Source organism: Tursiops truncatus, chromosome 6, assembly GCF_011762595.2.
Source record: "Tursiops truncatus isolate mTurTru1 chromosome 6, mTurTru1.mat.Y, whole genome shotgun sequence".
Classification (NCBI taxonomy): Eukaryota; Metazoa; Chordata; class Mammalia; order Artiodactyla; family Delphinidae; genus Tursiops; species Tursiops truncatus.
The window spans coordinates 16,018,267-16,033,790 of NC_047039.1; the positions used below are offsets into that span (position 1 = coordinate 16,018,267).

The 15,524-nt window shown below is 60.8% G+C and overlaps 1 protein-coding gene across 1 annotated transcript; it reads right to left on the minus strand.

Moving 5' to 3' along the window:
- Positions 1-80: 80 nt before the first annotated feature.
- On the minus strand, positions 81-13,122 carry PDLIM2 (PDZ and LIM domain 2). Its single transcript, XM_073805843.1, is given in 11 exon segments — positions 81-658; positions 1,693-1,810; positions 3,372-3,517; positions 3,745-3,839; positions 7,833-7,911; positions 8,066-8,217; positions 8,320-8,389; positions 10,421-10,572; positions 11,270-11,364; positions 12,476-12,501; positions 12,503-13,122. Coding segments are annotated over 11 exon segments (1,716 nt in total). The 5' UTR covers positions 13,108-13,122; the 3' UTR covers positions 81-480.
- Between the last annotated feature and the right edge of the window lie 2,402 nt (positions 13,123-15,524).

A 15,524-nucleotide genomic window follows, 5' to 3' on the forward strand; every position in this document is an offset into this window, starting at 1 on the left:
ACTCTCCACCCAGTGGTAGGGAGAAGCTCATCCCCAGGGGCTGGGGCAGGGAAGGAGAGAAAAGAGGGGCACCTACTTCATTTTGTCCACGTACAGTATATATTTATAGAACTCGTATGTTGAAAACTTTACACAGTGAATACCTGTAGCCTCTAGCCCAGCCCTCTCCTTCCAGATACTTCTCTCCACGTCCCAGCCTGCTTAACCCCTGGTACACAAAGGTGTCCAAGGCAGCACCCACTTCGCACTTTGACGCAGAGCCTGTCCAGCAGGGGGACGCGAGAGTATCCAGCAGAGGCCTGGGAAGGTGAGGCTGCCCTCACCCGCAGCACAGGCAGGTCCTAGCCTCTGGCCTCACTCAGCGAGGAGGAAGGGGCCTCACCAGTCCCCATCGCCTTTCCAGGCCAACTTGATATTGGTGCGGCCTGGGTGCGGAGGTGCCCACAGAGTGGAGGGCGATCTGAGAGCGCAGCCGGGCGCTCAGGCCTGGGAGTTGATGGTGCGCGGTGCGGAGTAGCGCTGGCGGGCGTGCTTCTCGCAGTACAGCTCGTCCCCCACCCAGAAGTGCCCTCGCATCTTCAGGTTCAGCCCACAGTCAGCGCAGGTGTAGCAGCCCGGATGGCGGTACCGCCCCTCCTGGATACGCACGGCCTGGTTCCTGCGGGGGGGGGGGGGGGGGCGGGCACAGGGAGGAGAGAGCCATTAGCCTAGGGGGGAGGAGAGAGGGGAGAACACCAGGCACGAAGCCACCATTCCCATTCTCAGGGAACCTAGTTTCCAGCCCAGAGTCAGGACCCGGTAAGGTCCCAAAATCTCAGTCACTTGACTCCCCAGGCCTGCCCTCAGGAATCTCCGTTCAACAGACCCCCAGCCCACATCCCCGAACCCCAATTTTTAAAAAGTCATTCCTCCCCCACACAAAGGCAGACAAGCACCGTCCTGAATCTTGTGGCTTGTTAATAGAGCAGTGATTCTCAAAATGCGGTCCCAGTGCCAGGACCCACAGCATCACATCACCTGGGGATGAATCGGAAATGCAAACTCTGGGGCTAGGGACCTCCCGAAGAGGAAACTCTGGGGGTGTGGGCCCGAAACCCCTCAGAGGTCCAGCTGCTGATCTTTGAGAAACACCATATAGGACCCCTTCCTCGGGCCTGCACAGCAGGGCTGGGCAGTGTCGCGTTCTGCAGATGACACACGGAGGCCCACGGAGGCTAGGGATTTGCCTAAAATGAGTCATCTGACCCTCACCACTGTGCACGGAAGAAATGTATCTGGGGGGGGGGGGCAGGGTTCAATTTTCCAGAGAATGTGGCTGCATTATAATGAGAAAAATGGGCCTACCTCTGGAAAACGCATCCCATTCCAAAGAGGGGGAGGAGGAAGTAACAGCAAGAGTTTCCAAGAGGAGGCACCTCATCCAGAGGCAGATCTGCAGAGGCTTTGAGATGGTTGGAGAGAAATCGAAAGCAGTAGCATTTCTTCCTCCTCCAGGGAGGCGGGGAAAGAAACCGAGGAAGAGGAGAGACAGCAGGGAAAAGCCAGGGCAGGCATCCTAAGAAGGCTGAAGTGACCCCTGAGCCCATCACAGATCCACTGTAGCAATGCTCCCCGCAGGGTCCCTGGCTACTGGAGCCATGCAGGCCCCCACCCTGCAGGGTGTGCCCTGCCCCCCAGGCCGCCAGCACTCACGCGATGCTGGCGCTGCACTTCTCACACGTGTGGAGCTTGGGTGGGGTAGCCAGGGCCCTGGAAGTGGGCCGGGAGGACTGGGGGTTCAGCGAGCTGGGCAGGAAGGCGGGTGTGCCACCTGTGGGGGGGTGGGGGATGAGGGTGGGGAGGACAGACAGACACATCAGAGCTCGCCCACGGCAGTGCCATCAGGCTGTATTTTTGATGCCCACTCCACCTCCTCCAACACAACTCCAAAGAGCCCCTTGTCAAAGGTGCACTTGCACGCGGACCCCTAAAGTAAGCCCGGGCACGAGAGGGGGTCACGGGGGAAGGAAGCGATCACCCCAGATCCTTGGCGGAGGTTGGTCAAGGGCAGGGAGCACGTTCAAGGCTGAGTTAGCCCAAGCTCAGGCAGCCTGAGCAGTGTCTGCTTGGTGTCTGACACGGCAGGCCAAGCAGGCATTTCCTCTCTCCTGACCCAGGGATGATGATATCAAGAGATGAAAATAATAGATAATAACAGCATCACAGCACCTCTGTACGGTTTCCAAAGGGCTTTCACGTGCATCATTGTGCCTGAGCCTTGGAACGACGCTAAGATGAAGCACGGATGTTATCAGGTATGGCCGTCACCTGCAGCCGAGGACCCCGTGACTCCAGGGGCGAAGTCACCATCTGTCTGCGCCGCCCTCCCCCCACCCTTCTGCCTCTCCCCGTGCCCCCTCCCAGGGCCTGCCGAGGCCTCAGGGTAGTGATGGACAAGCTCTGCTCCGAACCTTCTCACCTTGTCTCCGAAACATCAGAGTTGGAAGCAGCCCCGAGGTACCAGTGATTGTGCCAGTCAAATACTTCTGACTGTCCCATCCTTTCTCTCCCTGATACCTCTGCCCAGGCCAGGCCCTCCTCATCTCTCCCCTGGACCATGGCAGTGCCCCCCTCACCCCCTACTCCCCATGCACCCCCATGAACTCCTGCGGCACGGTCCACTTCCTGGGCAGCTGGGCAGCCAGTCTTCCCAATAAACAGAGTTCCTGGCGGGCAGACGTGGGTCCTGACCGCCTTCGATCTCCACACAGCACATGACTGGTCCATCAGACAACTCGGCAAATGTCTCGAAGGAGCAACTGGACGGCTGGCAGAAGCCTGTATCTCTGTTGCTCACTTGGGCACCTCACATACCGCCTGGCGTTATTTAACAGGTCCTCCTGGGTTGGGACGCTCCTCAGGCCTGGCACGCGAGGCCTCACAGCCAGGACTTAACCTTCGTGGCCACCGTCCATGCAGCCAGGCCCCAGTGTCCTGTCAGTCCCACCCCAGAGCCCTGCGGCTCCAGCCTCCACATTCCACACTGCTCCCGGCCACCATCTTAAGGCCGTTGGTGACAGTCCTGATCTTTCTTCAAGGGCCCAGTCGATTCTTCTTCCTCCATGAAGCCGTCCTTGGAGACCCAGGCCACACCGCCCACATTTACCGTTCCCTTGGCACTTGCCCTGATCCCAGCCAGCACCTCTGGTTGCACCCCAGTAACTCCTACCAGACCGTAAGCTCCTGTAGTGCAGGGGCTGTGGCTTCTACAAGTCAGAGCCCACTCCCATGATGAGCACTTAACAAATACTCATTTAATAACATGTCCAGTCGGGGGTCCAGCGTGTCCTGGGGGAACATCCTTCTCCTACCCGAGCCCCCCGGGGGCTCACCTCTCTCCTCAGCCTCCAGGGCTTCCTGCAAGAGCCGAAAAGAGCTGGACTGCCGGGGGGCCACCCGTGCCTCGCGATTTTCCTGCAGCATTTTGAAGACTTCTGAGTCCTCTCTCAGGAGGTGGCTTTCCCCTTCCGAGGCCACGCTGCAAGGATGGGAAGGAGGCAGCCAGGAGTGAGGGCCCCATTCCCAGGGGTTGGGATGAGCATGAGGACAGAGAAAGAGTGTCCCGGGGGCGTAAAAGGGATTCTGGGGGCCAGAGGAAAGTGGACGGGGGTTAGGGAGGGGGGGACCCCCCCATCCCTCTCTGGGAAGCCTGTCTCCTGCCCCTCCCAGGCCCTCCAAGATCCCACCCCACCCTCCAGAACTCACTGGTACCTGAGCCTGGGGCTGGAGGAACGGGGACCTGGGGAAGGCGGTGGCGGCAGAACCAGCACAGCCGAGTCGCCAGCACGGCCCAGGCCGGCCTGCGGGAAGGAGAGGCACCAGGGGAGGAGTCAGCGGCCGGGCCTGGGGCCAGCACACCCATCTGGGCAGCCGAACCCCGCTGTTCCCCAGGCCCACCACCAGGGGGCCCCCGGCCCTCGCTGACCAGTAGCCCCACCCAACCAGCTCGCAGAACCGGGGGTCAGCAGCCGCCTGCAACTGCTCCTGCTGGGTCCCCGAGGGGAGGGAGGCCAGCGCCCAGCTCTAGAAGGGTGAGCCTGCTGCCCTAAGGGGACTGGGCAAGGGGCAGGATGAAGATGAGTGTGCGGGGCCACCATGGCTGTTCCTCTGCCATCTCACACAATGTGTTTGCAAAGATGTTGCACACTGGGGCCTGGCAGGCAGAACAAGCAGAGAGAAAGTAAGCTGAGCCTTCTGCAATGAGGAACAGGAAACATAAAGGGCCAAGACCCCTCTTGGCGTCAGGGCTCAGGCCGCACAAAAGTCCTGTCTCCTACACCCTCTGGTCCTTCCTCTGAAATGGCCAGGGTCTGGGCTTACCAGCCTCTCCCGGCTGCCCTGGAAGGTCTGGTCCTGCCCCACAGAGCCTTGGGAAGCCAGGTTCCCACAGCAGAGCCCCCTGCTCGATGTGTGCTGTCCCTCTCGGGCTCCGACACCTGCTCTCTACCGGGAAATCTTGCCTTCAGTCTCCCTGTTTTCCGGCCTGCACTCTGCACCCTCCCCTACTCTGCTCCCTCTCCGTGGCCAGCCCCGATGGAAAAGACAGCCTCAGAGACGACCAGGCCGGCCAAGGTGCACCGGCTGAGGGCATGGTCTCCTGGAAAGGAAAATGCCCTCGATTTTAAAGTTCAAAGTTGGGGATGAATTATGGGGTCAAGTGGAAAAGCTGCATGACTTCTTAACCTGAAAACAGAAACTTCACAGAGCTAAAAAAACAGCCCTAGGGACTTCCCTGGCAGTCCAGTGGTTGGGACTCCGTGCTTCCACTGCAGAGGGCAAGGGTTCGATCCCTGGTTGGGGAAGTAAGATCCCACATGCCATAAATAAATTAAAAATGTGGGGTTTTTTTGGTTTGGGGTTTGTTTTTTTTTTTGCAGTACGCGGGCCTCTCACTGCTGTGGCCTCTCCCGTTGCGGACCACAGGCTCCGGACGTGCAGGCTCAGCGGCCGGAGCGGCATGTGGGATCTTCCCGGACCGGGGCACGAACCCGTGTCCCCTGCATCGGCAGGCGGACTCTCAACCACTGCGCCACCAGGGAAGCCCTAAAAAATGTTTTTAAAAAAATCTTTTTTTAATTAAAAACAAAAAGCCCTTAGACCCTCACCCCACTGGCCCTCTTGCACTAGCCTGCATTCTTCTTCTGTTCTTGGGCTTCTACAGGTAAGGGGATTAAGGGTCAGAAAGCAAAGTGGCCAATCCAAGCCACCTGGGGAGTGGGAGCCAGGGCTGGGAGTCCACACCTAGGCTCCTGGGTGCCCAGCTGCTTCCATGCGGTCAACTCAGGAAGGACAACTGGCACCAGGTACTCAAGAACGATGTCCCATCTCGCTGTCCTAGACAGGCCAGCGTGTGCCCTGCACAGGGGCAACGGTCAGCAGGGAGGGAGGGCTGAAATCCGCCCTGACTCCCTTCTCAGGCCATGTCCTCATGCCGGCCAGAGGGACAGGGGTTGTTTTCACTTTACATCTGCTCACCCAAGTGTGTGCCTCTCCAGAGGGGGCAACTTCCGGTTTCTGTAAGGTCTGTGGATGTTCTTCGCCCTGGGCCCAGCGCAGCCTCAGCCCGCTCAGGAGCCAGCAGCAAGGCCATGGCCACAAAAGCCTGGGGCAGGGGCACCTCATCTGTAGTCACCTCTGCCGCCTTTCTCCTGCCAGAGCACCTCACCCCGGTGGAGGGGCGCCCAACGCCCTTTCCTCTCCCCACCTCCCTCCCAGTCACCTGTAGGCGACACCTGCCTTCACAGAAGCGACCTTTCATCTCTAGATCCAGAAAAGCTGCTCACCTGTCCATCAAGAGCTGTCTCCAGCCAACCCCTCTCAAAATGTGTTGGGGGGATGTTAATAAGCGATTGGCAGGGGGATCCCCGGAGAAATTCTGCAGTTAAGTAAGTTCAGGAAATTAAAAAATTAAACATCTTTCTTCCTCACAGGCAGGACTTTTCAGAGCCTTTAAGGTGCTCAAGTGCACGGTGACTCCCAAGAGGGAGCTGTGGGACCCGGCGACTCCCACCCCGTCTGACCACAGCCTCATTTGTAGAACAGAATGCAAGCTTCACGGGGTTAGGAATTTCTCTGTTTTTCCACCTATGCATCCCCAAAGCCTAGAAGGGGGCCTGACACAAAGCAGCTGCTCCACAAATAGTTGCTGAAAGAATGACCAGGGGCCTCAGGGTGAAAGAAGGGAATTCAGAGCGTCGGGTCTGACTCTGAGGCCCAGAGAGTGGAAGGGTGCCTTGTCCAAAGTGACACAGTAGAGGTGGGACCAACCCGGGTCTCCCTGCCACCCAGCTCAGGGCTCCTCTTCACACCACATGGGTGGCCCTCAAATCTGTGCGTGCATCAGATCCCTGAGGGCTCCTTAGAACAGGGATGGGTGCCCTCACCCCCGCCCCTCACCCCTGCGTCCGATCCAGTAAGTCTAGGCTGGGGCCTGAGAACTTGCATTTCTAACAATTTCCAAGGTGCTGCTGCTGGTTTAAGAGCCACTCCCTGTCCCACCCGCCTCTCCCCTTTGCCCCGGTTTCGAGGAAGGAGGATAGGGTGGACCAAGCTCATTCCCAGCTGATCTCAGCCCGGAGCTCTCTGGAGAAGGCCCCCAGGCCCCAACACGCCAGGTCTTGCTTGTACCGTGGAGTTCCCATCTCCCCAGCTCATCGTTCTCTAATCCGAAACCTACCCCATCCTGCCTCTGACATCCAGCAAAATTCCTGACAAAGCTTTCTCAGGCCACCCCAGCCCACACTCAGCTATCCCCTCCCCGAATGCCTCCTGCTTTTATAATTAAGATCATACTGCTCAGTGCTTAATTTTCCCAAAATTGTTTTGCATGTTTATCTTATTTCTGCCACTGCATTTTTAATTCTTTAAAGACGGGATCTCATTGAATACATACATCTCTATGCCCACGTCTCCTGGAGGGTCACTGGGCAGGCCAACAGAGGGTCACCAGGGAGCCACTACTATGCAGCCCCCAGAGGACCCTTTCCTTCTCCAGAGCCCCCAGTTTCTAGCACCCTCCCCCAGTCATCTCCAAAGGCTCTGCTTTCTGGAATGCAGAATCTACCCGAGGTAGGATTCCAGCAGCTGGGCCTCATCCTCTTCACCCCAAAGGCTGGACATGCCCCCACTAACTCTGCCCCCAGCAGCTGTGGCCCTGACTCTTGGCCGCCTCACTCCTCACCTCCCCACCCCCGCCCTTAGAGAGGAGACATACCACCAAGGCGGTGTTGGGCTGTCACTAGCGGACAGTGGGACCTGGCAGGGTGTCCAGGGGAAAAGGGCAGGGGGGGGGCAGACAGAGAGTAAGCCAAGTGCAACTGGAGTCGGAACCACAGGCCGGCTGGTGGTTCTCTGGTGGTTCTCGGGGGCTGAGTCAGAGGAGGAAGAGGGGGAATGGGTGATGGGAGCTGGGGGCGGGCATGGGGCTTGGAATGGGGAGGAATGTGTTCAAGAGATACAGCCAAAGGGAATCATCCCAACAACAGCAGCTAAACTATTTCGGTCCCGGCCCAAGAGAAACACTTGAGAAGGGAGGAAGCCAGTAGGAAGGGGGGAGGCAGCGGCGGGTCTGAATGTAAGAGGTAGAAGGACACCTGGGTCTGGACGGGTAGGGCCGGTGCAGTGAGTGTGACCCTCACCAGAGCTCTGGCCTCCCGGCTCCAGAGAGGAGCGTGCCTATTACTAGGAGACCGTGGTGCTGGCCGCCTAGGTGGGACCAGCCACATGCAGCCCCACGGGCACCACTAGCAACCAGCCAGGACAGGAGGCTCTCTCCTCCCCTCAGGTATCCTCACCTGTCGGCTTCCGAGGCGGCCCCTGTAGGACAAGTGGTCAGCAGTAGTGGGTTCCGGGGAGTACGCCAGGCTCTGGAAACTGAAATGGGGAAATGGACAGTGTGTGCCAGGGGCCCCGCCACCAGGCTGCCCCGGGAGACAGAGGTGACCCTAGGGCCCCCTAAACCCAGCTACAGAGAATTTGAGAGGCCGGCTTGGACCTGGTGGCCAGGGGGCCCACCCGCTGCACTCACCTGTGGCTGGGCACCACCTCTCCCACGGGGGCCTGGGGGCTGGCGGGGGGCAGGGTGGAGAAGGGGCTGCCTGGCGGGGGGCTGAGGGAGGCCTGGCTGGAGCAGGAAGACCGCAGGGAGGACTGACTGTCGGTGTGTGTCCTCCTGGAGCCCTGCGGAGAGAGGGGCCTGGAAGGGCAGGGCCGGGAAGAGCAGGGAAGGGGGCCCCCCATCACTTCAGGGTGTGGGGCTCCCAGCAGGAGGCGCCGTCCTACCTGGAAGCGAGTGGCCAGCACTTCAGGGGAGCTCTCCCCGTTGGTCTGCCCGGGAGAGGCAACCTGAGGCCTGAAGAGAGGACAGAGGGAGACAGAGTGTCCCCGGGTTCTCAAGATTAGGAACATATCCAAAACATTTGGACATCGGGTAGCCAACTTTTAACTTCGTCAAATTCACAACAAACAACTGTCCTCAACGACCACCATCATTTCTTAAAAGAAAGGACAATTTAGCACCAAAAAGTAGAAAGGACATCATTTCAGCAAAAAGTTCAATAAATTCAAAATTTTTTTAAGAGCTCCTCACATCATCACCCCTCCCCCTGCCTCGCCTTTACTTTTCCTTTTCTAGTCTTTTTTATTTTTGGTGGGGGGAGCATTTCATCCAGACTTTGTCGCTGGTCAGCATCAGTTTGTAGATTGATTTGGACTCTGCTGATTGTGCATAAATAATCCTTTATCTTTCACCCCTGGAGAAACTGAAGCCCAGAGAGGGAAAGTGAGTTGCCCAAATTCCTAAAGGCCAACAATGGCTGGGCCAGCTGCCCCCTCTGCCCAGGGGCCTGTCCCCCATCAGCTCTGCCTTTGAGAGGATCCCTCCCTGTGATTTCCAAAGTCTTCCCCCCTCACCCCGCCCCCTGTAAACCAGAGGGTAGAGCCAGCCCCCCTTCCTGCCATGAAGGCAGCTGAAGGACCTAGAGAACAAGGCGGCCCAGCTCCCCTGCTAATCACCAAGGCTCCCCCTCCTCAACTCCCCAGGGACCCCCCACCTCCTCCAAAGCCCTGCCCAGTGGAACCTGGCTGAAGCCTCAAACAGGAGGTGACTGGAGGATTGGGAGCTGCTGAGGGTGCGGGATGAGCCCACCATGTCCCACTACACCGTTCCTGGATGTCTGACTGCCTCCAGAGAGGTCAGCAGGAACCTCAGTCACCACACGCCACACCAGCCACAGCCTCCGCCTCCCTCCCTGGGGAGAATTTAGGGCCAGAGCAGGGGAGCTTGGGCCCTGGCTCCGCCCAGAGCACTGCTTCCTGCCTGGGGCTTTGAGTGCTGGAGAGGTCTCCTGGGGGTGGGTTACTGGGGGAGGTTAGGAAGGGTTTGGGCAAAAGAAAGAAGAGACAGGGAGCCTTGACCTGCCCAGCGTGGAACTGGAGGCCTGGGGGTACTCGGCCAGGCCCACCTCTCTGATGGAGCTGGGTCCCTCTTGGAGGGACCCGAGAGGAAGTGATGGTGTCAGCAGCTCCCTGCCCCTCCCCCGCCCCACTTTGCAGCTTCTTGTAGATTTTGGTCCCCTTCCCAGATGCCATGAGCTATTCTCTACCCTCCTCCTCTGGGTCCCACTCCTGTAAACACTCATGAGCCAGACTGGTACAAAACAGTCACTGAAGGGGCCGGGCCGTGAGAGCGTCACAGGAGACGGGAGCCAGGTTCTGCAGTGACGTAGGGCGGCAGGGGCGAGGAGAGGGCATGGAGCAGAGGTACCTGACTCAGGTTCAAGGCCTGCCCAGAGGGCTCTCCCGGCTGGGGAATCTCTCAGCATTCCTGCCCCGTGACTCACTGGGATGCCCCACCCCCAGGGAGCCACCTGTTCCCACCCACACCCCCAGGCTGAAGTCCCAGGAACCTGGGAATCTGCCTTCCCCAGCAGGGCCCAGAGAGGCAACTTGGGGAGCAACGGAGTGGTTCTATGGGGAGTGAGCCCCCAAACTCCTCACCACCCCAGGATCTGAGCAAAGGCTCTCCCCTCCCCTCTTGGAGGCAGGGGCCCTGCAGACCCAGCCTAAGGCACACCTTTCCCCTCTTCAACCGACTTCATGCCCACGCCCTGTACCCTGCACACCTGGGAACCAGTCAAACCCGGGTGTCCAGGTGGCTGATGCCAGCCTGCTCTGCCTGTGAGTGCACGCCCAGCTGGGCACAGGGACACCCCTCAGCCCACCCTGCTGCAGCCCCAGAGCTTGGGACCTTCTCACGGATGAGCCGTGAGGGCCCAGGAAGGCCAGGTTGGAGCTGAGAGCAAGAGGTGAGGGCGGCCACTGTGCAGCGGGCTGGCAGAAGGCAGAAGAGTGCTGGCAGGCCCAGCAGAGGTGGAGGACCTACCGGTCCAGCTGCAGCCTCAGCGGCGAGGGGCTCTGGCGGATCTTGCTCTGGGCCTCGGCATGCAGCATGCTCTTTGCACTCTCACCATTGATGGCCACAATAATGTCACCGGGCCGGAGGTCAGCGGCTTCGGCCTTGCCCTCCTCAGTTACCTGTAGGGGGTGAGGAGCAGGTAGTCTGAGGTGACACTCAGGCAGGTAGGGATGGAGAGGAAGGGATTTCCTTGTCCTGCCCAAGAAACACAGAGGCTGGTTTCAACCAGGCTGGCCTGCATCTCCCTTTAACATCTCTCTCCCCGCCTGCCGGTGTCCACCCAGCCCACCAGCCAATCCCCTCCAAAAGCTGGAGTGGCAGCCCCCCGCCACCCACCTCAGCGCTGGCCTTCTAACGTGGCTCCCCAAAGAACGTGTAATGGCAGAACTTCAGGAACTGTGCTTGGAAATACTTCTGGATAGAGAGCCCTGCCCGTGCAAATCAAATCATGCCTGCACGCAGGCCCTCTGCGTGAACACTCCCTGGCCTGGGCCTGGGTCAGGGGAAAACTGTCAAGAGCTCGGGGCTCCTGTTCTAATCACCTAAAATGGCTGCCAGCACGTACGGGGTTAGTGGCCAAGGAGAAAAGAGAAGGCCTTGCATTGGGCCCAGCTCCCTTTCACTCTCTAGAAGCCTGTTTCTGAAGTGGCCACCGCATCCCCATGGCAACGGGGCCCCAGCCCTGCCCACGCCAACGATCCCAGAAGCAGGCCTCTGGCTTCAAAACAGAAAAAGAAAGGTGTCTGTGAGGACCAAGTGGACAGGGCAGACTCTGATTTTGGGGGTACCTCCCCGTCTCCTGGAACTAGCCCTTACCCTGGTCACCACGATAGGCGTGTGGAAATCCCTGCCGCCCGAGATGCGGAAGCCCCAGGGTGCGGGTCCCACCAAGTCCACCGTCAGCGCCATACCTGAGGGAGAGAGGTTGGAGAGATGGAGCCTGTCCCTCGCCCCGCAAGGGACTCTGTGAGGTGGCAGAAGGGGGTGACAGGTCCCCGGAGGAGCCAGTCAGGGGCTGGCGGTGGGTGGAGGTGGGTAGAGGAAGTGACTAACCTCTCCCGCGTGCCCCAGTTCCACTTCCCCCCACCCTGGGAAGTCAGGACTCCTGAGTTCCCCCTTTGCCCCGTCTTCGGCAGAGCGGCAGGGTGCTACACAGGGGCTTGCTGAGAACAGGCAGGCGGGCGGGCGGGGCTGGCAGGTGGTAGATGTCAGCATTTCCTCCCTCTCCCCTCCTCCACCATCAGGGTGAAGTCCCCCTAGTGCTTGTTTCCGGTCCCCGAAACCGACAGCACAAGAGACTTCCTCCCCGCTCTGGGGGAGGGCAGCGCTCTGGGAACAGAGGTGACAGCACAGAAAGGGGTGGTACCACCACATACTCTCAAGTACTTGGCTGGGGACGGGGCAGCTTGCCCACGTGAGGCCAGGGTCTTCAGAGGGGCCTCCTGGCTGCCTGCCACGCCCCTGGCCGTGTGGTCCAGGTAGGCAAGACTGGGCTTCCCACCTCCGCCAGCAGCCTGCTGCCCTCCGAGCAGCTCCGGCAAGAAGGACGGGCTTATCTGCCAAGCAGGGCACACCCGCCACCGGGCGCTGGCCAACAGGGCGAGCTGACTGATGCTGCCCGCTAGCTGGGGCCCCAGGCCTCCCACCCACTGCCCCTCCACTGGGCAAGGGAGTGTCCCTGTAGACCAGACCCATGTAGGATTTCCTGACCCTCTAGCTCTGGAGTCAGGAGCCAACCCAGGCAGGAAGCTGCAGTGCCAGTCTGGGCCACCGCCCTACCCAGCGCCCACCCTGAGGCCGTCCCTGGGGAGGCCCACAGACTACAAGCGCTGCCCGAGTCTATCAGGCACACTGGGGCCACTTCCCGCGTTTAGGAGCCTGGGGAGAGGGCGCCCAGGCGAGCGGGGCTGTCTGCCCTCTTCCCGGCCCTCCGGCTTCCCCTTTTGCCCAGGCCCAGCCTCTGTCCCTCCCGCAGGCCCCAGGTCGGCGCTGGCGGCTAGCAGATGCCTTGGATTCCCAGACCTTTGAGCCGGCCAGTGGACTCCGCTCCGGGGGCCGCGGGGAGGTGCCCAGACCGTCGGCCCGGCTTGCCCACTTCTGGCTCCTTCTGAGCTCCAAGACCAAAGTACCCGCGCACGCCGGGGGCTGGAGGAGGAGCACCCGGGACGGGAAAGCCCAGCTAGCGGGGGGCGCCGACCGCAGGCGAGGCTGCGGGGAGCGGCCGTGCGCGGAGGAGAGGTCCGGGCGCCGAGCCGGCCGCAGGCGCGCGGAGCTGCGAAGGCGCCGGGGCCGGGGAGGTCGCCGGCCGTGCGGACCGCACGCAGGTGGGCGCGCTCACCCGGCTCCCGCTCACCTGTCGGGCTGGGCGGCCGGGCCGGGGAACGAAGGGAAGGAAGGAGGGAGGCGAGGAGACGCCGCCGTTCCCGCCGCAGCCGTCTGCCCGACTCTGGGGAGAGCCCGCCCGGGACTCCGGGACCTGCCTCCGCCCATGTGATCCCAGGGCCGCCCCTGCCGCCGCCCCTGGCCAGGGAGGCCGCCTCCTCCGCGCAGCTCAGCCCCGGCGCTGCCACCTGGCCCGCGCCCGCTAGGGGCCCGGGGCTACTCTCCCGAGAGCCCCCTAGAGGCTGCGGCCGTCCTCCCCGGGGTGTCCCCATCCTCTCGAGGTCAGGGGAGGTGACCCGGTGACGGGCCCGGAGTCCCACTTCGCAGACAGCTGAGCCTGCTGACCCCCGAAGCTCGCCCAGGCCGCCTTCGCCCCCCCTCCTTCAAAGGGGCCCTGAGTTCCCCCAACCCCAGTCCAGGGCCGGGGAGGGGGAGGGGGAGGGCAGGCTGGGGCTGTCTGCGGTCGGCCCGCCCGGCTCCTCCGCCCATTCCAGGCTCCGAGGCTGGCGCAGATGCAGCCCCGACACCCATAAATCCCAACCCAGAGGCCGCCCCTCCGCCTTCCTGCCTGGCCAGCGCGCTCGCGGGGCGGTGGTCGCGGACTGCTGCGGCGCTTTGGATGCGCAGAGCTTCCCTGCTTGAGATGCGCCGTAAGCCTGCTCCACTCAGGGCGACATGCCAGGCCCAGGAGGAGATGAAGAGAGACTCTGGCTGGAAGTGACCGGGCCCCCTCCTGGGCTACACACGTCCCTTGCGGGCTGATGCCTGTTCCGTTCCTGGCTGCCCTCCCCTCACCCTTTCGGCTGCCCTGCCTGCGGCCGGCCGCTACCAACAACCACCAATGGCCCTGATCCCCCTTGCCCCCAGCCCTCTGCCAACCACCTGGATCCCCGGCTCTAGGGGTCAGGAGAGGACAGCCAAGGAGAGGCCCCAGGTGTCAACTCAGAACCATCTGGCAAATGGTTCCCTCAGAGCCAAACCTGGCAACCCTCACCCTGGGGACCTCAGGGCCCACCAGAGCCGGCTTCTCCCATCTCCCTCTGGTCTCCACTTCACTCTCAGGCTGGCCTGTTTCCAGGGGAGGCCACCTGGAGGCACAGCTGTAACTTGCCTGCCTCAGGTGTGAGTCATTCCCTCTGAGTTCTGTCTGCAAGGTGTGCCCTCACCATCCCTCTCGCTGCCTACCTATGCCCTGGACCAGCCCGCCTCCAAGGCAGCTACGTCCCCTGTCCCTGGCCTCCCACACCCTCTGTCCTCGGTGTGTGTAAGCCACTCTCCCACTAAGAAGTTCCAGGCCTCCTGGTGTGGCCTCTTTGCCTGATGCACCCGTTCTGCCTCCCCGGCTAGACTGGAAGTCCCTGAGGGAACAGGAAGCTGCAGGTAGGGCAGGTACCACTGCCCGGGGGGCTGGGGCTGCCTCTTCCCAGCTGTGTGACCTCGGACAGTTTCCTCAGCCCCTCTGGGTCTCAGTTTCCCCTGTGTAAACTGGGGATGATGCCCAGCTTACCCTCCCGTTGTCCACGCTGCCCTCCTTTTAAAGCTGCCCATTCCTCAGAGGGCAGGGTGGGTTTTGTTTGGTGTGTTGCTCCATTCCTGGAGTGTTCCATTGTATTTTGTTGAAGGGATATTGTTTGAATGATCAAATGGATTCATTTCCCTTTCCTCGCCGCCCATCCCCATCCTGCCAGTTTGTAACAGGGACTCAGTTTTGCACCTCTTTCTGCTCAGACTTTGCCTTGGAGAGTCTCTAGAAAGATCTGCAGGCTCATCGGCAGGATTTCTGCTCTGTGGGCTGTGCAGTCACAAAACTCACAGCACAGCCGACCCCAAAGTCAGCCGACCCCAGGGCATGTCCCTGTGGCACAGAAGGGCATACGGTTCTGCCCTTAGCAACTCTGTGGCCAAGTGACTCACCTCACTGGGATGAGCGTCCCCAGCAACCTAAGGTCCCTTCTGGCTCTGATCCCCCCTCCGCCCCTCCCACCTCATGCCAAGTCAGAGCAGAGAAGGGGTCATGTACAGGCAGGGCATAGGGTTGATCTGCTGCAGAGGCTCCAGGGCCCCGCCAAAGAGAGGGTGTGGAATTGGTTTCTGCCCTAAGGAAAGGAAGTCTCAACCCTGAGGTCCTTTTTGAGGGCATCAGGCAACTTGAAGAAGCCGAGATGGGGGATCAGGGACAGGCTAGCAGGTTTGTGAGGAATGGTCACTTCCATGGCATGGGCTGGGCCTGCCAACCTAGCAACAGACCATGGTGGGGACTGGGGTGGATGGAGAAGGGAAAGCAGGTCTTGTTCTTCAACCTGCTGTTTAACCAGCAGTGGAGCCTGGGCCGCACCCAGGCACGAGGAGCCTGCCAGGGACCAGCCACAGCCCTGTCATTCACAGGCCTCTCCCACCTGTCCTGATAGAATTAGCCACCACCGCCTCTTTCCACCCACCTGGGGTGCGGGTGCCCTAGGTGACAGGCCTAGATGACAGGATTGCCAGGAAGAATGTAAGAGAGGCCCAGCCCGGGGCCGCCCCAGGGACCTCACGCGTGACCTTTCTTCTCCAGGGCCTCTGGACAAGGACTGCGCGGGCATTTGGTAGACTGTGCAGAGAGGCAGCAATAGTCATCAGATCTGACTTCAGGTCTATAATGATGTGACCCAATTTCTCTGCCTCAGTCTCTCCTCTTGTAAAATGGACT